The sequence below is a fragment of the Lactuca saligna genome, chromosome 8 (assembly GCF_052625555.1).
Source record: "Lactuca saligna cultivar CGN05327 chromosome 8, ASM5262555v1, whole genome shotgun sequence".
Classification (NCBI taxonomy): domain Eukaryota; kingdom Viridiplantae; phylum Streptophyta; class Magnoliopsida; order Asterales; family Asteraceae; genus Lactuca; species Lactuca saligna.
Window position 1 is genome coordinate 79,435,783 of NC_136424.1, and position 27,879 is coordinate 79,463,661.

The window sequence follows — 27,879 nt, forward strand, 5'->3', positions numbered from 1 at the left end:
CCATTTGCTTTCAACCGGTCAACCTAGGAATGAACATATCTCAATTTGGCGCAAAACCAAACCCAGCCAATTAATTTTGGTTTTCGGTTTCTAGAATCTATTTGATTTGGCTTCTTAACTGGTTCAGTTTTTCGGTTTCTAGGTTGGTTTATCTGGTTGAACCCATAGGCTTACAGGTTTAAACATGTGGGTTTTATTTTTAAACCTATTTTCCGACAAATATAAACAAAATAACTGAGATTCTCTTCCATTGTTCTTGCCAATTAAAAAAATCAAAAACACCAAAATCAACTAAATAGTCAAGGAAATATTAAAACCGTCAAGTTTAGATGTTTACAACCAAAAAATAAAAACATCATTAAAGTAGAAACAATCAATTACAACCAAAACATGAAAACACTAAGCCTTAATTACCGGGTTAGATTCTATATTATAGTTTTTATTTTTTATTTTTAAAGTATGTATTAAATATTAAATAATAAGAAATATATGTTATGGGTCAGTTTATGGGCTTTGGGTTGATTCAGTTTTAGTGGTTCAGTTTTTGAACTCAAAACCGAAACCGATTTTTTTGGCTTTTGAAATCTGCACCCAAAAGGCCAAAACCAATGGTTTTGATTTGGTTTTATTAGTTTTTTGGTTTTGCTCAAAACCAATAGGATATAAAAGTACAAGCCAAATAACATTTTATTTACTTTACCAAAAAAGAGCATAGTGACCAAATAAGATCAAACTGATAGTTCATTGGTCAACCATAAAATATCTCTCAGTCTCTCCTATTGTACCTTAATCAATGGTTCATTTCAATTATCGATTATCAATCAAGACAAGCATAAGATGGTAAAGCTGTTGGCTTTTCTTCCTTTACCATCCATCTCGAGAACATATAAGTAAAAACCGTCTAGGTTCTTTCCAATTCAAGAACATGAATATAACTATAATTGTCATTCGTTTTCATTTCCCCCTTCCAACCTCTCTTTTAGAATACAACATCAACTAATGAGGACATTCCATCATACAACTTCATTCCATCCCAATGGTCAATGGAATGAACCATTCCATTCCTCATCCGATTCCATCATCCAAAACACAAGTATAACGATATACATGTTAAGAAGAACAACATCACAACTCAAGATCTATGCATATCATAATTCAAAACTTTGCAACTTTCAAGAAACTAGTATATGGAGTTAGTTAAGCATTCATTAACACTAAACAGATTAAGTTAAATTCAAGCAAATGCAGCTACCCACATGTTAAGGAAAAAAAAAATGTAAAAAGAAGCCAACAACATGCTTACAAAAATCATCATCTCTAATCAGTAACTAACAACAACAAACCTTGAACTGAGTTCCATCATCAGTTAAGCAGATTTCCAACAAGAAATAGCATAAACAATTCTTCCTTTCCACCCCTGTAAAAGCCAATTGTTGTCTTCATCTATCAAGAAATCTTTATGATATAAACCGACTTTCTCCCTCCCCCGGTTTATAATAAACCGGGAAAAAGGAACCGGAATTAAACCGACCCTCAAATTACGAACATGCCACTGCTTATAAGTCTCAGGTCTCTCACTCCTTTCCCAGCCTTCACATGCAATCACATTCAAAGCTTCTCTCCCAAAAATCTCTCTTTCAAGCAACGCCCTTTCAGGGTTCTCACGTGGGACATTCGTCTCAAGCATATCAAATAAAGCTGAAAAATGAAAAAGGGCTTCACGAAAACGGGTCAAGAAAAACGGGGCGTTGTAGGACCCGTTTAGGATTCCATGGATGAAAATATCCGGGTTTATCTTCTTTATCAGATTCAAAACAACATTTCTTGCACTATCCACAACCACTGTTTCATCAAGCAAGTTTTTAGATCGATACATACAGTTCACTACCAAAAACTCACCTTCATCAAGCATCAAATCTTCAACTCTAACATTTTCCCATCTCTTAGCAATGGGAAAATACTTGAATTCCACGTTGAATGACTTGGCATACGCTTTCAACCGCTGACCTGTCTCTTCGATTTGCTGAGCTGGACGAAACCCAGGTTGTGGAAACTCGATACCAGTTATCTTAACCCTAGGTGGCCCACCTTCTCTTTCTGAAATACGTTGAATAAAAGTAGGCCATTGAAACCCATAAAGAATACCAAAATCAATGATGTGTACTCTTGAGGCGTTGGCTGATTTATCCATGATTGTTTTGTTGGAAGCAAAATTTGAGATCTTTCTGAAAGGGGAAGATGCCATGTACAAATGGTAAGCTTTTATATAATCAGCAGCACATGTTTTCTTGCTGACTAATGCTTTATGGATTTGACTACCATTTCCAGCCAAACGTGCTTCAAGACCATCTGCAAAACAGTGAGCTAACCTTTGAGTTCCATCACCAAAAGGAGACGCGTGTTGTCTGATTTGTTTCAGAAGATCATTTGCTTTTCTTCTATCATCAGATGCAACAGCTTGTGCACAAGTAATCAAAAGGGTTCTCAAATCAATCACTTCTTTTTTCCTGTTTTGTTTCCTCCCACGGTTTTTGCTTTTGCCTTTTTTCCCTTTCCCTTGATTTAAACTTGTATCTTCACAATCTTTTAACGTGTCTTTACATTTTTCTACACGTAAAGTGTCACGGAATGAGTCTAAAGCAGCCTTACCTTCTCCCATACTTGACAGAAAAATCAAGTCAAGCTCTTTGGATCTTAAAGTGGAATCAGGAAAAATGGCTGCCTGCTTCATACTCCTTTCTTGTTCTGTTGCATCTTCTCCAAAAGGATTCTTTCTTACCCTGGACACTGTTGATGACAGTGATACATCTCCATTTGAAGAAACAATCAATTTGTTGCTAAAAGGAAGGAACTTGTTTGCTTCTTCAACGCCCTTTTTAAACTGCCATGCCATTTGATTCTCGTGACAATGATCAGAAGTGCTTGCAGGGGAATCCAAATCCAAACCCCTGTCAACAATATAATTTACACTGTTTGATGATCCAAACGATGTTGAGTATGAGACATTTTGAGGTCCAAGATTGTGTAGATTTGTAGCATCATGTAAGTAACCACTGTAATTGTTTTGAGTTGAGAAGGGGAAATCATCAAGGATTGCTCTATGGTGGTCAACAGAAGTCAAACCACCTTCAGAGGAGGATGAAGTCCATGGAGGTGGTGATGGAGGGTACTTCTTGCCGAGAACTTCATAGAAGGGTTTCTCTGCAGCTTGAAGATCTAAAGACTCTTGAAGCATGCAAGACCTATCTTCCATGTCTTCTTCCATGAGTACCTGACTAATATATCCCAGAATTGCATCTGATAAATCGCAATCTTCATGAAGCTCATCTTCAGGACTTGGAGTCATACTTGGCACAGGAAGATTGTTCAAAGGGGGAACCTGTAATCCTTTGAAGTTTTGACTGTAAATGGAATCTCGATACCTACTACCTTCATTGACTGGAATATAACTTGTGAAGCTATTCTCAAACATAGGACCATTATTTAAATTCTTATTGTCCGGAAAAACAGGTATACTTCCGTTCCCGAATTGAATTCCATTTCCATTCCCGTTTTCATCTGAGGAAGTATAAATTCTACCAAATCTCGGATCCATTTATTTCAAGTTGATGAAAACCTTTAATTGGGTTCAACTTGGATTTTCGACGATACAATCAAGTTGCTAATCATATTTCAAAGCCCTAAGTAGACACCGTTAACACAGACACACGAAGTTTCGCAATCTCCTATAGAACAAGATACTCGAAAAAACACAATAAATACACTAGAGTTTTAACACATAAGCTTAGAAATCAAACTCAAAAAGTAACAACAAAACCAGTCGGGAATCCGATGTACCTTTGTACACAGCATACTGATCTTGGCCACTACCCCTATACTAGGAAAAACATGAAGCTTTTGAAATGAAAGATCGCTGGATATGACAGAAACTATAGTGCGAAAAGTAAATGGGAAAACTCGGTAGAATAATCCGAAAATGGCGCACTTATTATAACCTCCGATAAACGAAGGTTGTTGAAGCATCAATGGCGTTCTTTTGACAAAAATAAATGGAGCATCACCGAGTGCAAAGAAGACTGACGTGGGGACACATAAATTCAGGGGAAACAGGAAGCTGCCCCATTATTTCCTAGGAAGATATGATAACTATTATCTTTTTATTAGTCCCCAAGTCCAAATGTTTTTAGTTTTTTCCTTCAATCACTTGCAAAAGAATAAATTAATTAATTAAATATCAATATTATTTCCATTTTTTTCATTTTCCAATGGAGAGAAAAAATCAAGAATTGATCGACACCAGAATTAAAAAGACGGAAACTAGGAAAGTTGTGGTAGAGATTAGATTAGGGTGCTTACAATCGGATATCCAAAAGTATGGATAGTAGATTTATGATATCTCTGAATTTTCGAATACACATTCAAGATATCAAATTTGGTTATTCGAAAGTTCTCATTTTAAAAACAATTAAAAATATTTGAAAAAACATGTAAGTAATCTATAAGAAAGTTAGAATTTATATTAAGAAAAAACATTATAATTTACAATTAGGTGTGAGATCTATGTATTACATTGATTAATTAAAAAAAAAAAAAAACACTTCCATTAAATATAAAAGTCAAAATATTTAAGAACTTTGAATTTATAAGAAAATAAGAAAAATAATGAATTATTATAATAAAAATATTTTTATCTTTTAAATTTAAATAAAGAAAAAACTAATAAATTTTAATTTTAGGAATTTTGAAATTAAATGGTAAATTTATTAATGAAATTGATATCAATTTATTACTATATTTATTGCAATTATTACATTAAAATATTATATGAAATTTAATAAAATATAAAAACTTATAAAATGACATGTAAAAAAAAATTAATTCAAAATAACCACAAAATTACATGTGACAAATTAAATGAGAGTATGATAAGTGACAAAAAACATTCATTTATTAGAGAGGATTGAGCATATTCCCCATTTTTTTTACTAACTTCGTCAATTTTTTACAAAATTCTTTGTATTTTTTTCCGTCTCTTCTTGAATGTACTAGACTTCATGTTCATAGAAAATAAAATATAGCCATACTAAAACCATATTATAAAACTTAGAGTAAATTATAGTTTTGGTCATGTGATTTATATGGATTTATATTTTTGGTCCAATCTTTAAAAAATAGACAAGATGCATACCTGTGGTTTTCTAATCTTGTAGTTTTGGTCCTTGGTCCATATAAATAGACTATATTACCCGTTCTATTTTCTTCCTGGTCCATATAGAATCATAGTATTGGTAGATGTTTGAGATTGACGTTAGTGGAGCAGACGAGGAGTTCGCTACTATAGGAAGCAATGGGGTAACCAGGATAGGGGAAACGACGATGAAGAATAAGATGGCGACGATGGAGATGATGGTTGATACAGTGTTGAGGATATGATAGTTTCAGATTTTAGGCAATGTAATTTTGAGTCGATGAGCCATTTGTCATAATTGATATGTTACCAAGGTTAGGAATAGAAAATAGCGATAGAGATGAGATATACAAATGTCTCTGGAGGGAGAGAGGTTGAGACACTAAAGGTGGAGACGGATGATCTATGAGATCTGAAGGTGATGAATCAAACATAACAGGAGGATAGGTGAGATCTCCAAGTGACGAATCAAAGGCAAAAGGATGGTGATGGGTGGTTTCAAAGAGAGATATGGAAATGAGTTGGGGGGGAGGTACTTACCAGAAAGAAATCAAGTGTCCCTTGTCTTCTTGTGTTCTTGAAGAAAATCACCTGCCATGATCACCACTATTGAATATCCTTGTGCCCAGGTGGAGGAGATGAATTGAAATAGATGCGTTTTCGGTTTTCTTATGGTAGTGTTGATTGATGATAGTGGGAGATGAAGTAGCAGCGGTGACTAAAGCTCTGGGGATGTTTATGAGAGATGAACATGACGGGTTGTGGTGAGGTGGGGGTAAGGGTGGGTATATGGTATGGTGTAGCGCCCCGATCCTAGGTATGGATTTAAATAAAGAATAATTGGCCTTATGTCCTACTCGGCGAGTTGGTTGCCCTACTCGTCGAGTAGCAGCGGGAATAGAACGCATGTTTAGTGACCTACTCGGCGAGTCCACTAAGGGGCTCGGCGAGTAGGAGCTGGCAGATGAAACCCTAAATTCTGGGGGTTTTGCACCCTATTTAAAGGATCATTGGCCTCCACCAGCCTCCCTTACTGTTTCTTGTCCCTCTCAAACCCTAAATCGTGTGTGTGTGTGTGTTCCTTGGTGTGTTCAAGCTTGGAGGAGTAACCTTGGAGAGGGAAGCACTTGAGGTATCAAGGAAAAGCAAGGCCAAGAACTCGTGGGAAGCTAAGGGATTTCCTCATTTATCACTCTCTGGAAGGTATTAGGCTGTTCCTTAAGCTCATTTATCTTTTAACCTCTCTTGGATGGGTGTTATGAAGGGCTCTCCATGTTTAAGCTAAGATCTAAAGTTGTAACTTCAGATCTGGACTTCCCTTGACCTCTAGATTCATGAAGTTCCCAGCTTGTTCAAGGATGAGACTCTCCCAAGGTGTAAAACTCCATTAAGAGCTTAGATTGATCAATTAGGGCCTTTAGAGCCTTGCATGTGTGTAAAGTTTGCAACTTTACGTGATAAACATGCCTTAGGAGCTTGGATCTGTAATCTGGGACCTTGCCATGGCTTAAAAAGCATCTGCATGGATTAAGAACTGCAAGGACTCAGCGAGTTGAATGAGAAACTCGGTGAGTCCGTTGAAGATGTCCATGAACTCGGCGAGTTGGATGAACAACTCGGCAAGTTCATTGAAGATTGCCTTAAACTCGGCGAGTTGTTAGAAGACTCGGCGAGTTGGCTAGGGTTTCTTCCAAATCTTGGCCACGTATGAACTCGACGAGTTAAAAAGGGAAACTCGACGAGCCAATCAAGGATTTCACGACTTCTCGAATTCAGGAAGGGCTCGACGAGTCGGTGATCTGCACTCGACGAGTCGAGTCAACATAGACTGTTGACTCTGAATGTGGACTTTGACTTGGACCAAGGGTTGACCAATTAAATTCTGTTGGTTTCTGGTAATTAGGAGATTTATGAAAAAGGTTGTATGGTGCATATAGGTGGTGGTGTTCATGTTGGACCTGGGAGTTGAGCTTTCTTATTTCCGATGACAGTTGCAAGGCGAGTGATCCTCACTATATTAAGGGGTCTAAGGCACCAAGGTTGGCCCATTGGATATGATATCCTAGTAGTTGTATTATGTTGAGTATGAGTCAGTTATGCATGCTAGTTGAAATGCTAGAGGGTAGGTCTATAGGACTACCTGTGATACTGATTGATTGCATGTATGTGCATTATCTGTTACATGTTGATATGTTATTTGGGATGGGTTGAGGTTGTACTGCTCCGTACGGTAGCCAACAAACCCTAGAGTATTCCAGATATGAGCTGAGGGCCCGGTAGGCATTCCAGACTCATACTGAGGACTTGGGAGCATTCCAGATACGAGCTGAGGGCCCGGTAGGCATTCCAGATTCGTATTGAGGGCTCGATGGCAATCCAGATGTGAGCTGAGGGCCCGGTAGGCATTCCATACTCACAATGTGGGCCCAGGGGTATTCCAGTCTGTAAAGTTGTGGACCCGTTATGTGCTGTTCTACTCAGTTTATTATGATATGTTATGGTGTGACATGGTTATGTGGACTGTATGTGTATCAGTATTTTGGGGGTAACTCACTAAGCTCTCGGGCTTACAGTTTCAGATTATTGTTTCAGGTACATTAGGGGATCGCGGTAAGGCGAAGGCATGATCGTACAGCTCCTCATATTATGTTATATTTCTTGGAAAACTCTGATATAAATGTATTTTAAAAACAAAGTTGTAATGTTTTGATGAATTCGACATGTTTTGGAAGTTTAAATTTGGCTTGAATTTTTTGGTGTTACATATGGTGGACATTTTTTTATTTTTTATATTATCAAAATTTATAAGTGAGTAAAAGAAAATAGAAAAAGAAATTAAAAAAATGCAATATAGTCTCATTTATATGGATCAAGGACCAAAAGTGCAAGATTGGGAAACCATGTTGATGCGTCTTGTCTATTTTCCAAAGGTTTGACCACAATTGCGAATCTATCTAAACCATAGGGACCAAAATTGTAATTTACTCTAAAGCTCATATATTGTGGGGCTTTAATTGTTTTCCACGTTAGAAACATTAACTTTTTTTTGGGTGAAAACTCAAAGACATTAAAGACTTTTTAGTTTTAACTATCATATAATAAGCCAGAAAAAAGTAGTGTTAATCTTACCAATTTTTTTTCACTGACACGTAAACGACAATTTTTACTATAAAAGTGTAGTTTTTTTGCGTATGGTGTCATATTTTTTTAACAATTTAATTTAAATAAAAACATTATTTTTAATAAAAAAACATAACATATCATTACTTCAAAAAAAAAAAAAACATTACATTGTCTTACTTAAAGAACCGTAACATAACATTAAAAAATCCTAAACACTTCGAGAAAAAGAAAAAGAAAAAAAAAAAAAACTAGAAATCTTAAACTGAAATTTTTCAGAAGACGAATATGACAACATTTTCTAGTGATTTTGGGATAAATAGATATAGAAAGATATAATATTGGATTTATGTTTAGAGAAACTAATCGTTTACCTGCGCAAAGCGGCGACGAAGAATAGTTTTTGAACGTTCTATTTTGAGGGCTGCAAATAGTTTGGTTTTGTGAATTGTTTCCCTTCCGGTGAATGGCAAATAGTTTCTGAGATACAGACGCAAGTGGTTGGTTTGTTTCATCTCGGCTATGTATTTGATTAAAAATATAAACACATTGTTTTTTTAGGTTAATGCAATTTGGTTTCAAAATATAGGCATGATGATGTATTTGATTAAAATGAAAGTAAATTATTGTTTTTGGTTAAAAATAAAAGTGTATTGTTTTATGCAAAGCAACCGCAACAAATTGGTTTTTTAGACAATTAGGGTTCCCATCTCTTGTTAAATTTCCAAAAAGTATATTTGTAATCCTCTATTATTATTATTATTATTATTATTATTATTATTATTGTTATTATTATTGATTTTATTATATTTCCAATATAAAATAAAAAATATTAAAATTCTTGTATAGATCAAAGGAGGTTAAATTCACATTTCATACATTTTTAGTAATTGTATAAGCAAATAGTAAATAATAGTTTTGATTATCATAATTTCATTACAAATCAACGCGTTATTTAAAATAATGAAATTAAAGAAGGAAAGAATAATTACATGAAATACAATACATAAATTTTTACACATCACGATTGTTATATATGACATATGCTAACCTCCTCTTTCATATAAAAGATAAAAGTTCCTATAATTTATGGTTATAGTAGAACCTGCTAAATGCCAAAAGTTTATAACCTAGCTACGAGAGCATTCTAATGATTATGCAGCTACATTTTGCTTGATAAATGAATAACTGTAAGACATTCTGGTATGCCTAGCACGAGCATTCTCATGGTCTAGCTGGCCACGAACAACGATCGTGCACATCAGCTCGTATGTAACAACCAAAATTTTCAAACATTTTTTTTCATTTTTATATCATCAAAACTAGTTCATAGCATTAACTCTTGTCAAGTTCTCATTGTCAAATACAATTATTAGGAATCATAGTCAAATATCCCAGAATTCTCAAGAACTCTAAATATCAGTCTGGTGTCTACAATCATGTTGGTGCCTTCCCCCGGTCATATGATGTACCTGAAACACATTTAATCAACACTGTAAGCAAAAAGTTTAGTGAGTTCTTCAAAATACCATATATACAAATAACTAGCCTCTCGTGGCTAATCCCGATAAGGACCCTCCGATTATGTGTCTTAGTGAAGACTCTCCAGACTCACGTCTTGTTGTGGACCCTCCGGTCACAGCTCAATAGGTATACATAATAATAGAATAACATAAGTCACAAAGACAAATGCAAAATAATACATAAACAGATAAGACCCTCTGGTCAGTCATACAATAAAGACCCTTGGGTCCATAAAATGAATAAGACCCTATGGTCACACAAACATTATCATACGGATAAGTATAATGAGAAGACTCACCTCTCGCTGGAAAGTAAACAATCTCGCACTCGAAATGTCGATCTAGACCCCGCCTAATTATATCACATTCCATTTTAATTAATAATTCATACTAATAACCTCTGAATGTAAGACCAAATCTCTCTACAAAATCCTAGAGGGTAAAAAGACCATTTTGCCCCTCCTTGGTTAAAGGTCCACAATTTGGTCAAAAACTCAAAATTCAATAAAAGTCAACACCCAACGAGTATGTTGGGCGTACAACCCTCTACCTAGGCATACAACTAGCCATGCATGCATCGGGGTTGACTCAGCACTACGATGCGCGTAACTAGGAGTCCGCACGGTGTACTCCCCAGACTTCCATGTTTCACTTTATTTGGTCTTAATCCGTTAAGACAATTGTTACCACTACATATCTGAGCTGAATAAGGTCCATTACTTCATAAAGTCGTTGACTTTAAGCCTTAGCATGGATGAACAAGTCCCAAACTCACAAAATCTAACATTCTTAACATATGAGTCCATAAAGCTCATGCATGTAGAGATTAAGACGACCAAGCTCCCGTTTTTATGAATCTAAATAGCCAAATACACCTAAAAGGACAAGATTTAAGCTCTGGAGTTCATCAAACTCACAAAGCTCTAAACTTGGGACATAAAACCCTAGAAATGGACCCAAAACATGAACTAATCAAAACAATGAGCAAGTTTCAAACTTGATACATTTGGATGATGCACCAATAATAAAAGAACTCAGATCCAAGAGCTAGAATGTCATACCCCAAAACCGGAACGGCGGAAACGTTATGGGATGGATGATGTCATGTTTAGTACTACAAGACATGCATCATAGTAATCAAAGTAAATAAACAACCATTTCATTAGAAAGAAAGTTTTTACAAAGTATGTGTTCACAAAACATAGAATACATAAGCAAATAACAAAACAAGACTTGAAGCTATACTACTTCATCTTCTGATTCCCAGCGCGAGTACCTGTCTACTAGTTTCCTGAGAATACAAGTTATTTGAAAGAGTTTATCAGCAATTAAGCTGGTGAGTTCATAAGATTTTAGTGATGTAAGTAAGTTGTAGAAAGCATAGTAAATTGTAAGTTATGTTTTAGAAAAGTTCGCATGTTCCTCTAGAAAATCCTATATTTCCTGCTTTGATGAAATATAAGTAAAAATGACTCTACAATCCTTTCTATGAGTACTAAATGGATACAAGTTATATAAAACTCAGAGTAAACAAGCAATCAATTGTGTGTACCTGCCATAAGCCCACAACCAAACATGGAACACGAAATGGGGCGGATGACACACATCCCATTGGTTGTTAGATCATTGTTGTATATAACCCTGGTGTATTGGTACTCACGAAGTTAACTATAATAGTTCCTTTATATTTGATGAAAATATCCTTTAAGAAAACCCTTATTTCTTATAATAAAATAGTAACCACAGTGGTTCCTTCTATAGTCACTTAGTTTATACTAGCTATATATAATCTAATATCGAATAGATAGTTACTTGTGCGAATCTACCCTAAGCCCACAACCAAACAAGGAACATGAAATGAGGCGGAGGCACACATTTAACTATCTATCGAGTATTAATTATATATAACTATGATGTATAAACTAAGGTATTATAGGATTAATCACCTAAGGTCATTTAAGTTATATTGGTTTAATAAAATGGATTAAACCCTTTACTGGTAAGTTTCTAGTTTTGTATAACAAAAGTTCTGAGTTAAAAGTATGTTTTGTAATAGAAAATTGTGCATTGTATTAGTGTCCTATGACTTGACCCATACCTGGTACCCCTTATGATGACTTAATGTATATGGAACATATATATAACTAAGATCGAATGGATAATAGGCTGGGTAAATCCGCTCTAAGCCCACAACCAAACAAGGAACAGAAAATGAAGCGGAAAGCACACATCCTATTAACTGTCGGATCCTATTAATATATATCCCTTGATGTATACATCGAGGAATCATAAGGTTAGCATTATAGGTCCCTTTTTCCACTTAATATTCATGTTACGAGTAAGTTATGTATCTTGTTTATTATCGTCGGGTACTTCACAGATGTACCCGTTACAAATAACTTAGGTTGGATAATATTATCACCTCGTGCCTGCTAACCCTGGTACGTGAAATCATACCAATGTCAACGCAAACCTGAAAAGATATATTATTAAGTTTACCACCTCGTGCCTGCTAGTCTTGGTACCTGAAATCGTACCAGTGTCAACGCAAACCCGAAAAGATATATTATTAAGTTTATCACCTCGTGCCTGCTAGTCCTGGTATGTGAAATCGTACCAGTGTCAACGCAAACCCGGAAAGATATATTAACGTGATTTTTCCCGGTACTTGTTATAGTAAGTTCGTCTATGTACTTGTTATAACATGTTTCTCCTTGTTTCTTTTTATTTTGTGTTCTCTTATGTTATCGGGTATTGTATCTAGTATGAACTGAACCTCTAAATTATACACATTATAGTTTACTAGCATGTTTACTTGAACTGTTATTGAAAAGACTCATTTATCTACTAAGTTATGTTTGTGCTTTAAAAACGGAGATTTGTTAAACTATAAAGCAACATAACTTTAAAAGAGTTTTGAAATGTTTTGATCACTTATATAAGACATAAGCAATCTTTTGAAAGATGTTTATAACAACCATTTACACAATTATCATTGTGTTCAACTTGTATTCCCCCCTTAGACGCATTTAAAACAGTTTAAAAGATTAATTACGGGGTATAAACTCACCTGATGTAGGTGATTCAAAAAAATACGCATGTAAGGATGAGAAGTTCTACGAATGAAGTTCTGAGACTTAAGGAATCCTAAATGACATATAATGGCATATATTGACATAAATATAGCGTTTGGAAGCAACCAAATGCAAGGAAACACCTCATGGGACTAGGAAACACTTTGACCAAGTGTTGGAATCACATATGATTGGACTAAGGGGTGTTTAAGACCAAGAAAAGGTGTTTATGGCCAGGGTGTAAACTCATGGTCGTAAACTCATGGAAATGTGCATAATAGGGTGTTTGAATGCTAGGGAAACTTGAGGGACCATTGCTCTTCACAAGGATGAGCAAAACCAATGTTTTGGAGGGTGTTGAGGTGTTTACGGCCAGGGTGTAAACCCTATGGCCGTAAACTCACCAAATGGACTTATTTTGGGTCTAAAAGGCAAGGAGTTTCAAAGGTTCAAGTGTTCTAAGGGTTAGCAAGGGTCTAGAAGTGTTTAAGGTTCAAAGAAACAAGAAAGCAACCAGATCTAAGGCACCATAACAGGAACGCAATCGACTCCTTATGAATCACTAATCTGACTCCTCGTAAATCTCAACATCATTGCATCTGTAATATTGTTTCTCCTTCTCGTATACACAATCTCACAATCAAAATTTTGATTTCTAATTCCTCTCTTGATCAGTTGATCAAACGATTTCTCTATTGCGTTTATCGAGTTATAGTCCGTCGTAGTCTACTTCTCACTCAATCATTCTCAAAACATTACAATCTCACACTTTACTTATGTGTTGTCATGTTGACTGTCATTTTCGCCCCCTTATGTGTTGAACTGATGATTTTATATGCCCCTTTGTGTTGAACTCTTAACTTTGAAGTGATTAGAAGATACCAAATAATGTTTGATCAATATTAATGCTTCTGATTCTTACTTATGTTTTCTTGATCAATATTAAAGCTTCTGATTCTTATTTATGTTTTCTTTCTCATTCTCTATTTGCATTTGTTCCTATTTCTGATTTTTGTTTTTCAAAACTTTTAATTTTTTATTTTTTGTTTATTTTGGAATCAAATTTTGAAGGCAGTTTTTCCAATGCTTAGACTGAAACAGTGAAACTCAAATCTTCAAGTTTCATATTTTTCACTAAATTAGGTAAATATGTTTGTACATATTTCTATCATTGTTTATAAAACTTTTATTTTTTTGAAAATAGCACATCATCCAAGAGTGAAGAGACCTCTTTTGGAATTTTAAAAAAAAAAAAAAAAAAAACAAACTACCCTATTATCCCCAAACCACACTTATTATTCGTGTAATTTACTCGATTATAAAACTGTAAAAAATTATTTACAGCCATATATTATTATTATTAAGTTAAAAAAGTAAGAAAAGTTAAAAATCTGATTATAGCGAAATTGACATTCATAACTTTATTTGCCTTGATTACATTATCTGCATACATATCCAACCAAACCCCTCTTGACTCGTGAAAAAGAAGGGAAAAGATCGAAAATAGGAAAAGTGAAAGAAGAAGAGGGCAGTTTTTCGTTTTGAAGATTGAAGATCAGATCTTTGGGCGTGCAATTTCTGTTTTTTCCGACGTTTTATTAAATAAATATTTTCAAAGTCAGCAGATATATACTTGGAATTTCTATCAACTTGGCATCAAAATTTTCTCTCCCCAATTGGTGGTGGGGTTAGTGATACAACTATTAATAATATTATATTCACCCATTCTTCTACCAGTACGAGAATCTAGAATGTGGTCATATGTTTCGTTTATGTTGGATTAACCCGATTTATAAATCGATACTTGTGTTCTAGATTTTCTGATTTGCTGAACAAAATGGTTTCTTTTGATACGAAGAACGTTCTTGAAGATTTGTTGTCGCTGATGCTGCATGGAAGAAGAAACTAAATCTGTTCTTCGATGGTCAGGGTTTTTCCTCTTCGGTGAGTTGTTGTTGATTTGCATCTCCTGCAACACTTTGTTTGTGATGATTGTGCCCGATTTGCATTTCTTTAGGAGGGTTGGGGTCGGAATTAGAACACCCTTTGCGTCTCCTTTGAATTGAACTGTGCTATTATCAATCCGCACTTGTTTCATCGATTGTAACGAAGGGGTTTTCATCTTAATTTTGGTTTATCACTTTTGATCGATTGTTTAGTAAATAGAGGGTACATCCGGAGTGGAGACTGAGAAAATGGGATCAAACGGAAACGGGCAACCAGATGGATTGGCACGACAAGGTTCATTGTATAACCTAACTTTAGATGAGGTTCAACAGCAATTAGGAGATCTTGGAAAACCCTTAAGCAGTATGAATCTTGACGAGCTTCTTAAAAGTGTTTGGACTGCTGAAGCAAATCAAGGTATGATGACGTTGACAGGTGGGCAGGCGGATTACACCCACCATGGTCAAGGTCAACCTTCATCTCTTTCTCATGAGCTAAGAAAGCGAACTGTTGATGAAGTATGGCAAGATATCCAACAAGGTCATAAGAGTAAAAGTAATAACAATAATGCTGAGAAGAAGGGTAGTCGGGAGAGACAACCCACGCTAGGTGAGATGACATTGGAGGACTTTTTGGTGAAAGCAGGGATTGTTGCAGGAAAGAAAAATACAGGTGGTTCTGTTACAGGAGGAGTTGATTCAAATGTGGGACACGGACATCAACAGGCACCATGGATGCAGTATCAGGTTGCACCAATCCCACAGCAACATGTGTATATGACAGGGCATGGGCATCAATCTTTGCCATTGATAGAAATGGGGTATCCTGAGACACAAATGGCTATTTCTCCTTCACATTTGATGCACAATTTATCGGATACACAGACTCCTGGAAGGAAAAGAGTTGCTTCTGGAGATGTCATGGAGAAGACTGTTGAACGGAGGCAAAAGAGAATGATCAAAAATAGAGAATCTGCTGCACGCTCACGAGCAAGAAAGCAGGTAGCTACCTTTTTTTTATTAATTTTTTTTTTCCCATGTTGTAAGAGATTTGTTTGTTTGTTTATAATATGGTTGTTGAACAGGCTTACACCCATGAACTGGAGAACAAGATTTCACGCTTGGAAGAGGAAAACGAAAGACTTAAGAGACAGAAGGTATGCTTGCTTGTTTTCCAAAGTCTTCTTTTTGTTAGATTTTCATTCTCCTTAAATAATAAATATGCGAGTTTATCAAAAGAGTATTCTCTATGTTGAGCTTGAGGTTGAGTAGTTTTGGGAAATCCCTTTAGTTAATCTTGTTTTGGGTCACTAAACTGATAAAAAATGATGACATGTATGATATTCATAGCACCTAGAGAGTAGTTAGCTTGGATTGATTTTGATAATTAATGTGATATGATGTGGTTTGTATTTGCAGGAGGCAGGGAATGCTTTACCAAGCGCACCACCACCAGAACCAAAGTACCAGCTTCGAAGAACAAGCTCGGCTCCTTTCTAGCAACAATTCTTTCTTGATAGAGAGAGACAGAGCCATTTCAGTTTTTACTTTTTTTACTTTTTTACTTTTTGTTACTTGTTAGGAGACATGGTTTTGATTGATATATGGCTTCTTGTGTTTGTTTGGTACTAGTGTTGTTTCTTAGTTTAATAGTTTTGTTTGAATAGTGTATCTATCTATCGATCGATCGTGGGTGATGTGATGTGATGGATTCAGGACACCAACACTATTCCTTGTATGTATTATGTATATTGTTAAGAAGACAAGTATGAATCTTTGTAATCACAATGTCACTTCAAAGTTTTTCTTCATATAGCCTTCCAGCATTGTTTATCCCGACTTCTTTCATCTCCAAGCCACTAAACAGACGTTTAACAATCATCCATTGCAAAATCACCAAAATCCCGAAAAACCAAAATAAAGAGAAATCCCAATCTACCAATATTTTTATAAGTTATTTGTGTGGAAACAAATATGAATCAAAAATTAAAATAATTTCATAAGAATTTTGAGAAATTATATGCACTAAAATAATTAAGACGATATAAGGGCATTTATAAATATTTTTTGGGCGCGACTCAAAGAAAGCATTACCAATCCCCCCTATCCATAACTCCACCATCGTCTTCCCTTCCCTTCCCTTTCCATTCCAATGGCCGCTGCTGCTACCACAACCACCACCTTCCAGAGAACACCCACCCTCCATCTGCCCCTAACACCAAATCGCTTTGCCTCCTACTCCAAGTTCTCTTCTGCATCTTTTCAACGCAGCAGACAGTCATGGCCGACACAACTTCCTCTTATGTCCTCCAACTCCTCAATCTCTCCCTCTTATAAGTTATCTCGTCTCCCAGTTGGCTTCTTCTTCTGCTCCGCTTCTTCACACGACGAAACCCTTGTGACTGAAGATGAAAAGGGCGTCGCCACCGAAGAATTTCAATCCCAGGTACTGTTAATTTGTTTTAGGCTGGTAATTCAAATTGGCATCCGATGTTGGTGCACGTAATCTCAAAACTACTTCGCTTTTGATTGTGAATTATGTTTTCCAGATTTCAAAACCCAATTTTTATTTCCAAAACTTAACCTAGTATATGTAGAAGAAATTGGAAAATTCTCAGATTCAATATTTGCACAAACAGTGTAATGCTAATATTATGTTTTAATCAATCATCTGCAATTTCCTTTATCAAGTTTAGTTTTTTCTTCACTTATTGATTCTGTTGAACATCCTGTCCTGCTGACCAATGTATTCATAGCCGGAGGATACAGAAGACACTACTCCAGAGGTTGACTCAAGCGAGAGTGATGGTAGTGAAGTGGAAGAATCGCCTGCATCCATTTTAGCATCACTACAGTCATACAAAGAGGCATTGGCAGATAATAACGAGTCAAAAATAGCTGAAATTGAAAGTCATTTCAAGTCAATCGAAGATGAAAAGTTGGTTTTAGAAAGACAAGTGGCAACACTATCGGATGAGCTTTCAACTGCAAAAGATCGAGTTCTTAGGATAAGTGCAGATTTTGACAATTTCAGGAAAAGGACAGAAAGGGAACGAGTCACATTGGTAGCAAATGCTCAAGGTGAAGTTGTTGAGAGTCTTTTGGCTGTTTTGGACAACTTTGAAAGAGCTAAAGCACAAATAAAAGTGGAGGGTGAAAAAGAGGAGAAAATTAATAACAGCTACCAGAGTATATACAAGCAATTTGTGGAGATTTTAGGCTCTCTTGGTGTTGTTTCTGTGGAAACAACCGGACAACCATTTGATCCATTGGTAATTCCTCTTTTTCTTTTTTTCACATTAAGTGTTGTTGTCTGGATAACGATAAATATGATGCTAAAAATAAAGTGAAGAAAATGATTAGCCTACTTGATCATTGGCTGCAGGCAAATCCCAGAGCCAGAGTTGGCTCGAAATTCAGTCGAGTACTTGATGATCTTTTTCAAAGGATGGAAAAACTTTATTCAGGTTTTATCAAGACCTAAAAATACATGTTTTTAGCTCAAACCAAGTCTTGATTGATTCGAGCTAACTCACTCAAAACTCAAAAGTTGGCTCCTGTGTGGTTGGTGTGCCACTTGAAGTTTGTTGTTGATCTGATTATTTTCTTTCATTCATTTTGGCATGTCACTCATTGGGTTGACATTGTGTTATTGAAAACCTAAATACCTTGTGACATAATTTAAATTCTCTTTCATTAATGGGAAATAGTTCCTCTTTTATCTATATGTTGAGAAATTGTAATGGTTGTAGATTACTGGTTTTGACATTTGTCTTTTTGAATGTAAAAGCTGCATGAAGCAATTATGCGTGAGGAGTCAACCGAATATGATGAAGGTGTGGTAATTCAAGAATTTCGCAAAGGGTTCCGAATTGGTGAGAGGCTTTTGCGTCCATCAATGGTGAAAGTTTCTGCTGGGCCAGGACCTGGAAGCACTGAATCAGTGGGCCCATCAGAACCTGAGGGTCAAGCTCCAGAAGAAGAAGAAGAAGTCCAGTCAGAATCATCTGCAGCTCAGGAAGAATGAATGATAAGAGAGTTATTATATAAATTCAGTTAGTGAACCTGAACCCATTGTTTTACTTTGCAGGAGGGGTGTGTCGTGCCTTTGCCTCCTGTAGTTAGGGATTGAAATCAGTCTTTTTGCAAACAACTGTCATTATAATGCTTTTCTGTTATACTTTTGACATATTTTTGGTTCCATGTTCCTTGGTTCTTGACTTCTTGTCTATTACTGTTATACTGTAGGGTTTATGACTTATGTCATGGAATGACAACCAATTTATTACTAATTTGCTTTTTAGGTCACTAGAGTTCAAAGATTGTTGCTATTGCTACTAAGCAACAAATCTTGGTTTTATAACACCATCTATACTGAATTGGCTGTTTCGCAGATTGCCAACATACATGGGTAACATGGCATATACTATGCTACAAAATTTATTACTAATTGGTTTTATGAGGTGGTAACTTCGTGCTTTACATCCCTTTTCTTATGGATCACAAACATTGAGTACTTGAAACTCTTATTTTGGTGTAGAAGTTCTTCCCTAATACAGACTTCTAGCACCCTTTTGTTCCCCATTTATTTTGGCCCCCTTTTGCTCCCCATCGAATTTGCACCATATTCTGTAAATATGCATTAAAATGTGACCCTTTTTAATCTAAGGTCGACTTCTAAACATCCTACCTAGCATTCAACTTCGACCCTTATAAGTCTTATTTCTACTTAGGAAGTCACACAGGTTGTTTGACGTTGCAACCTATCCATAAGCACTCTCTCCCATGGTTTCATCGCATGGCTAAAAAACTTTAGATCTCGATAGTTGCACCAACTTTGGGCATCACATTTATTATTATAAAGAATCACAGTATTAAACCCCTCCACTCTTGTGGCATCTTTTAATGGTCTTTAAGAGAGTGCTAAAAGGGTTGTCAGACATTCTCAACTTCACATTCTCACACATAGGATGACACATATATGTCATGTATGTTATGCAACTGGCAAAACAAACAATTGTTGATCTAGATAGTTTAATAAAGCCAAAATTCACTGTTTAATTGTCATGGTGTCATTTTTAAAACTTTAGGGACCCAAAGAATAAATTGGTAATAACTCGTCTTCATTTCATGACATTACCTCATTCATGCAAGATAACAAAAAAAAGGCAAAAAGGAGAAAACACAAGCCAAGGTATATAAATCTTTCAACTACATAACTTTACACTCGCAATACAAGAGACACACCAATGGTCCATAGACCCCCGAAACCACCCCTAACCTTAATCAAGCAAACTTTACAAGTCAACCAAAAATGAATACATCAGACCAAAAACACCCCTGAACAAACACTCAAAAGAACACAAAATTTTCCACCAAAAAATCCATAATTTCAAAACCCAACTGCAGAAAGCCTCACTGAGCAAAACTGAAACTAATATAGAGTAGCTTAGTACATCATCTCCAATCAAAACCCCAAACCATATTTATATATAAACTGCTGCATTCCTTCTCATTCTTTATCCGTATTACTTGTGCTTGATGCATTCTCTGTTCCATGGTTAACCATTGAGGCACTAGCAAAATTAGACTCGGTTTCTTTGGGCAATGCCAATAATTCATTGGTATTGTTGTTGGTCAACTTTGTCTTGAATGCTTCAGCTTCAGAAGCACCTGCAACCTCGATGTTGCTACTTTCCTTCTCATTCTGGGACTCCAGTACTTGTTCTTCATCCATATTAAGTTTTGTCTTGGAAAGATTAATGGGGTAAAGATCTTCATCAGCAGAAGGGTTGGTTTCAAGAACATGTTCCAAGGCCTGTGGTTCCTGTTTCATCTCATTCAAAGCAGATTCAACAAACTTGGAGAAAGCGTATTCATCTACAGAATAGAAAGTTTCAAGAGCATGCCCCGAGGCCTCTGGCTTCTGTACTCTCATCTCATTCAAAGTTGATCCTATAGCCTCTGAGTAAGATTCTTCATCTTCAGAAAGCTTGGTTTCAAGATCATCCAAACTTAATCCCAGATCCTTGGAGTAAGAATCCTCATCTCCAGAATGTTTGGTTTCAATATCATGCTCAGAGGCATCTGGGTCCTGTTTCATCTCCTTTAAAGTGGATCCCAACACTTCATCTCCAGAAAGCTTGGTTTCAAGATCATGTGGGTTCTGTTTCATCTCATCCAAAGTTGCTCCTAAATCTTCAGAATGTTTATTAGTTTCAAGATCACGTTCCAAGGAATGTGGGTTCTGTTCCAATCCTAAATCCTTGGAATAAGAATCTTCATCTGCAGAACACTTGGTCTCAAGATCATGTGAGTCCTCTTTCTTCTCATTCAAACTTGATTCTTGATCCTTGGGATAAGAATGTTCATCTCCAGAATGCTTAGTTTCAAGATCATGCTCCAAAGCATGTGCGGGCTGTTCCATCACATTCAAGACTGATCCTAGGTCCTTGGAATAAGAATCTTCATCTGCAGAAAGCTTAGTCTCAAAGGCATGTGGATCATGTTTCATCTCATTTGAAGTTGATACTAAATCATTGTTGACACTGAAATCGCCTACAGCATCCAGTTCCACAAGAAAAGTTTCATCCATCTCATGAATCTCATCTACATCCTCAATGTTATCAGGCACATCGGGATCCACTCGCTTTCCTGGTTCTTCAGTTTCAACCACATCAAATTTAGCATTCAATACAGAATCAATGCTTCGTGAAATGTCATTCTGTGGTTCTTCTATCTGCAAATTGTCCAAGTTGTTGCTAGTGATTTGCACCTGGAAAGAAAGTTATTCTTACGATTGTCAGTCTCATATTCATCCAATGACAAAAGATACCATGATGCATGTATCGTTTTTTTTAAAAAAAAAAAAAAAAAAAAAAAAAAAAAAGAACAAACTGAAAATGTTATTCAATAAATTTGGAGTCTCAAAATCTTACCTGCACTAATTCAGTATTCTCTTCTGATTGCTTGTTTGCAGTTGTGTCTAACAAGGGGACTTCTTCCTGTGGTTGTGGTATAGCTTCTTCTTCTTCTTCAGATACGAATTGGTGATGGGTAGGGTTAGGGTTTCCATATGTTTCACCATTTGATGAGGTGACTTCACCTTGTTTAGGTTCTTGAACCTGTCATTTAGAAAGATCAGGGGAGCTGAAGTAGAATTTTTTCTGGCCATGTTACATTGTTACTATATTGATATTCCTGGATTACTGTTTCCTATTAGAACTTTGTCTAGCAACAAAACTTGTAAGCTATTAAATAACAACTTCTATGATAGCAACATCAAATGGATATTAATCGTGCTTCTATTGTTCAAGATTATAATAATTTGATAATCAGTTGTTTGAGTGTTTGGTAAATTTTGATAATTTCTTTATTTCAATAAAGTGATAAACTAATAGATTGTATAAAAGGATAAAAAAGGACATTCTTATATATTGTTACCTGCAGTTCTTCAGGATCATCCTCCTCTGGTTGAGATATAACTTCTTCCTGTTGAGTGTTTTCATGGGACTTTTCATTAAAATTTGATGAGGAAACTTCCACCTGTTCTGGCTGATGAGATGCATCCATGTCCAATAGAACATCTGCAGAACTCGATGATTGATGTTGATCATCAGTGTGCTGAAAGCTTTCGTCTTTATGCAGATGATCATCCACCACAGAGGGCTCCAAGTTTAGTTCCAAGTCATTAAGATCACGCTGAACAGTCAAAGTATTAACATCATCAGTATTCTGATAAAATCATAACATACCATGTGTTTGGATATTGAATTCCCTTACATTTGTTATGCTCCTTGATCCAACTTCATCTGCTGCTGATGAATCTATCAACTCTACATCATTACCATGGCAATCCGTCTCAGTTTTTGGAGCAGTTTCTTGAGAATCTTGACCAGAAAAAGACGCGTGTCTCTCAGAAATTGCTTGCAGATCATTAGAAATTGAGGAAGATGAGAGATTCCTTGTAACAGATCGAGGACTCGTATCATATACAGGTTCTTTTGGGTGACTCTCTTCCACTGATAAACTCGTGACATCAATCTCAGACCTTTCTATTAAGCTGCCATGTTCTTCAAAATAAGAACTTGTTTCTGAAACTGATGATGCCACCTCATCACCGTCTTTCTCATTATATACCTGTTCACTCACTTCATCAGATGATGACAGACTTGATGCCCTGCTACTATGAACTGCTTCTGCCATAATCGAGACCACATTCACTACTTCTTCTTGATTCATCACATTCCCAACACTTATTTCGTCTTCATGAAGTCTTTCATCTCCTTCTGTCACTTGAACAGATTCCACATTACCATCGATATCATCTTCAAAAGAAATAAGTTCTGGTTCTTGAGAAAGGTCAATATGGTCCTTATTTTCAAGATCATCAGCTGAAGAAACAGAGTCTGTATCAGATATAGAGCTCAACTTGGAGTCACTAACTCCACTTGATTGTCTTTCATAGGCTAATGAAGCAACATGTTCAGGTACAAAGTAAGGTCTTTCATGGCTTTCAGAAATCAACTCTTCATGTTCATGTTCTTGATCTTTTTCAGAAACCAGTTCGGGTTCTAGAGAATGGTGGTCATCTTCTATATGATCCTTATTTTCAAGATCACTAGCTGAAGATACCGATTCTGTATCAGGTATAGAGCTCAACTTGGAGTCACTAACTCCACTTAATTGTCTTTCATAGGCTAATGAAGCAACATGTTCAGGTACAAAGTAAGGTCTTTCATGGCTTTCAGAAATCAACTCTTCATGTTCATGTTCTTGATCTTTTTCAGAAACCAGTTCTTGTTCTAGAGATTGTTCATCTTCATGATCCTTGTTTTCAAGATCACCAGCTGAAGATACAGATTCAGTATCAGGTACAGAGCTGACCTTAGAGTCACTAATCCCACTGAATTGTCTCTGAAAAGTACGCTCAGGTACAAAGTAAGGTCTTAGCTTAGTTTCCTGCCTTTCACTTCTCAATGCCCCAAAATTCGAGGGACCCACATTGAAACTTTCATGCCTACGAAAAAACGGCTCCTTTGGTTGAAAACCTGCAAATTCTTGCTGGAAAGTGTCCCCCACAAGATCAGGTTTCTCTTCATTCGGATCATATGGAAGATCAAATGGATTCCTTCTTTTCAACAAAACAGAAGGTGCAGACCCTGGAATGTTATCTTGGGAATCGTAATCAAAAGGATTGCTTCTTGTAGTTGAAATTGGAGGAATACTCCATGGAAGATCAGCACTTTCTAAATCTATCAAATTATTTTCAGCTTGCATTCTCATGGTTTTCCGTGCCCTTCTTCTGGCAATGAGATTCTCCAAACGCCGGTTTCTTTCCATTTCTGATGTTCCAAGATTCATGAGATTCTTTTGGTCATCTTCTGTCCATGTAATCGCGGATCTGGGTTCATCTTCTTTGTCAGTGTGTTTAGATTCTTTATCTTCTTCTTCTTCTTCATCATCTTCATCTTCTTCTCCAACTTGTTCATCTTTATGGTCTTCATTAACATCTTCATCATTAGACTCGCTGCTACTTTCACTCGACTCAAGGGAATGTTCTGAATCTTCATGGTTTATCATTCCATCTTCATCATCATTATGCTCTTGACGGATTTCTTGTTCTTCAGAAAGAAGTGGATGAAGCTCATCAAGCATCGGAATGATATCAGCCATTGATGCATCTGGTGATGAACTCTCTGCAAGATCAGATCCTGAGTCGTCGTCATCATCATCATCATCATCATCACCTTCATCATCATCATCATCATCATCATCATCATCTTCATCTTCATCATAGCCGTCTCCTTCTACACGCTTCCACAGCAAAGCAGGATCAGAATTCAAAGGATCAGCAGAACCCTCCCATAATTTATCATCACTTTCCAACACGATATGTTCATCCTCTGACTGCTTAAGCGGAGAATAATGACTTCCCAGAACAACCTTCACTTCATCTATTTCGTTCTTTGCTTCGTCTACTAACTGGTCTTCCTCAAATTGGGAATTTTCGCAATTTTCCTCAGTCACAAACTCACCATCATCAACCAAATAAAGAGGTTTATTGACTTCTACACAAGAATTATCGTCGTTAACTGAATTAAACACCTCAAATGACTTCTCTCCGACTTCAATTCTACTGATGTTAGTTGCCTCTGAAGCAAAGTTTCCATCTCTCTCGACAGTTTCAGTTTGACTCATAACCTTACTTTCCAATTTCTGAATCTCATATTGTTCAGATTTGGGTTCCTTTTCGATTTCTGGTATGTTTGGCTGACCAAAACTTAACAGAGTTCCAAGCAAAACAGCGGTAGACACGATAACAGGAGAAGAAGATAACAGAAACGAAAAGAATGAAGGAAACAACCGGTGCATCCAAATCAAAATAAAAACCATACCCACAAGAAACGGATGCCTAAGAAGTGATCTGTAGAAAATTTTCATTGAACTGCTAGCATACTTTTTGAACAATTCAGGCCCCATTTCAACTTTATATGATCTGCTCATGAACAAGATTGGTAATAATAGATCAATCAGTAGAGCAACAACAAAACACGATGATCAAAGGATTAGTGCCTATAAAGTGAAAGATAGTATTTAGATCCCTGTGTCGGGATTCACTTTTAGTGAAAAACGAAGTTGGGAAACGATCGGAAAGATGGGGATCAATATTTTCTGAAGAACCAAAACCGTGTGCAAGAAGAATTAAGTTTCTAAAAGAAGCACGAAGAAAGAAGTTGTGTCGGAGTTCACTTTCTTCTTTTTGGGAATGAATTCACAGCTAGGCAAGGCAGCAGGGCAAATCATATCAGTGTTGAATTGGAAAGGTCATGGAGGTTCGTGGGGCGGTGCTGGTAAAAAGGACAATTTGGAAGAACACTTTCCCAAACGCCATGACCATTACCCATTGGCCAGTTTAATTTTTAAACACCGTCTTTTTCAACAAAGACATTACCAATCTTACTCCTGTAAATTGCAATAAAAGCAACAGTATTTTCATTTAGTTTTTAGTGCGAAAAATATATTTTAATACAATAACAAACTAATAAAAATACTTTGAGAATATTGTAAAATAAACTAATCGAAAATTTGTTTTTTGCATATTTATTTTTGTCTTAATAAACAGTAATGAAACTAATTGGAGTAAAAATTGTCTATTAAATCGGATTATTGAAGATGTAGAAAATTAGAATCAAACAGATATTAAATATCCCAAAACTTATGGATATTCTTTAATAAAATTAATGGTTAATTTCAAGAAAAAATTATATTCCGTTTATTTTTTTTGATACTTTTCTATACACTAAACTTTAAATTAACAATTATAGTCAATGAAAAAAAAGACACTCAATGCTTTAAGATTATTTTTTCCATTAAAACTGGAATTATGGTGTTAACACTAAAAATATAAACATATATATTCTTTTTCAGTTAGAAAAACTAACTAGCAGCTGATACTATTTTATAAATAATAATATTAATAAAAAATAGCTGATAAACTAAAATGTAAATGTAAAATAATACAAATGGACATTTAAATATATAATTTATAATACTATTAATTCTAAGATCCCTTATGCACATGAAATGGTTTCTATTAGACCATCATTAATTTTTTTTTACTTTTTTTTAACCCTCTCATATTTAATACTATATGTTTTACAGTTGTCTCATGTTTAGTACGTATTGTTTCCTGCTCCCAACTCCCGTTCTGTTGTCAATCAAGGTACGGACAACAGATACTCCATCACCACCTCAAATCGTTGATAACCTCATATTCACCGTCATTGCTTCGCTTTGATCCAAAAACTTTTTTTTCTTTCTATTCTTCCAATTTCTTGGGTCTCTACGCAACATCTTCTTCTTCCGTTTTCTTCTGGTTCCTCTCTAATCTGGCCCGTATCTCACTTCTTCCAATTTAAATCGTCTCGAATTAAAAACATTTCACATGCTTTTACTTTCTTCAAAATAACAAAAAATTCACAATAATCCAACTAATATCAATATAGCACCAACCATATACGTGATTGCATTTTTCATACACCCAAAACACGAAAAAAGAAACATTTTGAAAAGTTTTGAAGTGCAACTTAATTCCATACTCCCTAATTGGCGTATAAAAGCTAAAAGTGTTGAAATATTTAATAATTTAAAAGCATATAAAGGGTAAAAATTTAATTTTATAAATACTCAATTAAGCTCGCGAGCCTACTGAGTCGGATGATTTACTACTCGAACTCGGCTCAATAAGGTACTCGAGTAGCTCGAGCTCGAGCTCGATTTGATTAAAGTCGATTCGAATTCGAGTATTTTCCGAGTCGGGCTCGAGTTTCTCGTGAGTTGTCTCGTCTCATTTACTCCCTTAACCAGGTGGACTAAAGATCCGGTGCGGGCAGACCAGCCACACTGTAGACTCGAGATGCATGGTTGTTCTGTATTTGTTAATACGATATGATGATGTTTATATGAGATTGGTATTTTGGGGGACTCACTAAGCCTCGGGCTTACAATTTCAGTTTATTGTTTCAGGTACATCAGGGGATCGCGACAAGGCGAAGGCGTGATTATACAACTCCTCATGATTTATTTATGTTTCTGGGAAAACTCTGATGTTTAAACTATTTTGAAACAAATTGTAATAATTGAATGGTTTTATATGAATTAAAATGTTTTAAATTGGCTCGAATTTTATGGATGTTATACTTTAAAAAGAAAAACAAATAAAGAATCATCACTAAATGAAAGGTAAAATAACGAAAATTATTCAATTGTGATAAAAAAAAATAGACTCGATCATTGATTACCCTAATGAGATAATCAATTACATGTTTATCACAATACACACACAACCAGAAAACTAATCCCAACTCCATCTCCCATAACAGAATGCCAACCCACATTGGAAAATGCAAGAATACAAATTCAAACTAATCAAAACTTGAAGTCAAAAGATATGAAATTATGTAAGTTTGATGTATTACCAGTGTAAATAACAAACATTGACTTTGTCAACATGCTCTATTGTAGTG

At 35.8% G+C, this 27,879-nt stretch overlaps 4 protein-coding genes across 5 annotated transcripts; 2 read left to right on the forward strand and 2 right to left on the reverse strand.

Annotated features, from left to right (window-relative positions):
• Nucleotides 1-1,186: 1,186 nt before the first annotated feature.
• LOC145010412 (GRAS family transcription factor) lies at nucleotides 1,187-4,143 on the reverse strand. Its single transcript, XM_078968957.1, has one exon. It carries the CDS (start codon nucleotides 3,593-3,595, stop codon nucleotides 1,367-1,369), a length of 2,229 nt encoding a protein of 742 aa, XP_078825083.1. The 5' UTR covers nucleotides 3,596-4,143; the 3' UTR covers nucleotides 1,187-1,366.
• Nucleotides 4,144-14,359: 10,216 nt separating this feature from the next.
• Nucleotides 14,360-16,662, forward strand: LOC145011069 (ABSCISIC ACID-INSENSITIVE 5-like protein 2). The gene is made up of 4 exons (XM_078969691.1): nucleotides 14,360-14,592; nucleotides 14,721-15,853; nucleotides 15,937-16,008; nucleotides 16,271-16,662. Exons 2-4 carry the CDS (start codon nucleotides 15,101-15,103, stop codon nucleotides 16,349-16,351), a joined length of 906 nt encoding a protein of 301 aa, XP_078825817.1. The 5' UTR covers nucleotides 14,360-14,592; nucleotides 14,721-15,100; the 3' UTR covers nucleotides 16,352-16,662.
• Nucleotides 16,663-16,913: 251 nt separating this feature from the next.
• EMB1241 (Co-chaperone GrpE family protein) lies at nucleotides 16,914-19,071 on the forward strand. 2 transcript variants are annotated; one of them, XM_078970167.1, is made up of 3 exons: nucleotides 16,914-17,297; nucleotides 17,608-18,123; nucleotides 18,237-18,576. In XM_078970167.1, the coding sequence occupies exons 1-3, from the start codon at nucleotides 17,004-17,006 to the stop codon at nucleotides 18,333-18,335; spliced, it is 909 nt and encodes a 302-aa protein (XP_078826293.1). In that variant the 5' UTR covers nucleotides 16,914-17,003; the 3' UTR covers nucleotides 18,336-18,576. The 2 variants fall into 2 exon arrangements, with proteins under 2 accessions (XP_078826293.1, XP_078826292.1); XM_078970166.1 differs by lacking the exon at nucleotides 18,237-18,576 and adding an exon at nucleotides 18,642-19,071 and having other exon boundaries at nucleotides 16,916-17,297.
• A 960-nt stretch (nucleotides 19,072-20,031) lies between these two features.
• Nucleotides 20,032-25,764, reverse strand: LOC145011313 (uncharacterized). Its single transcript, XM_078970014.1, has 4 exons — nucleotides 22,634-25,764; nucleotides 22,295-22,552; nucleotides 21,790-21,975; nucleotides 20,032-21,626 (listed from the first exon to the last, which is right to left on the reverse strand). Exons 1-4 carry the CDS (start codon nucleotides 25,355-25,357, stop codon nucleotides 20,364-20,366), a joined length of 4,431 nt encoding a protein of 1,476 aa, XP_078826140.1. The 5' UTR covers nucleotides 25,358-25,764; the 3' UTR covers nucleotides 20,032-20,363.
• Nucleotides 25,765-27,879: the final 2,115 nt, after the last annotated feature.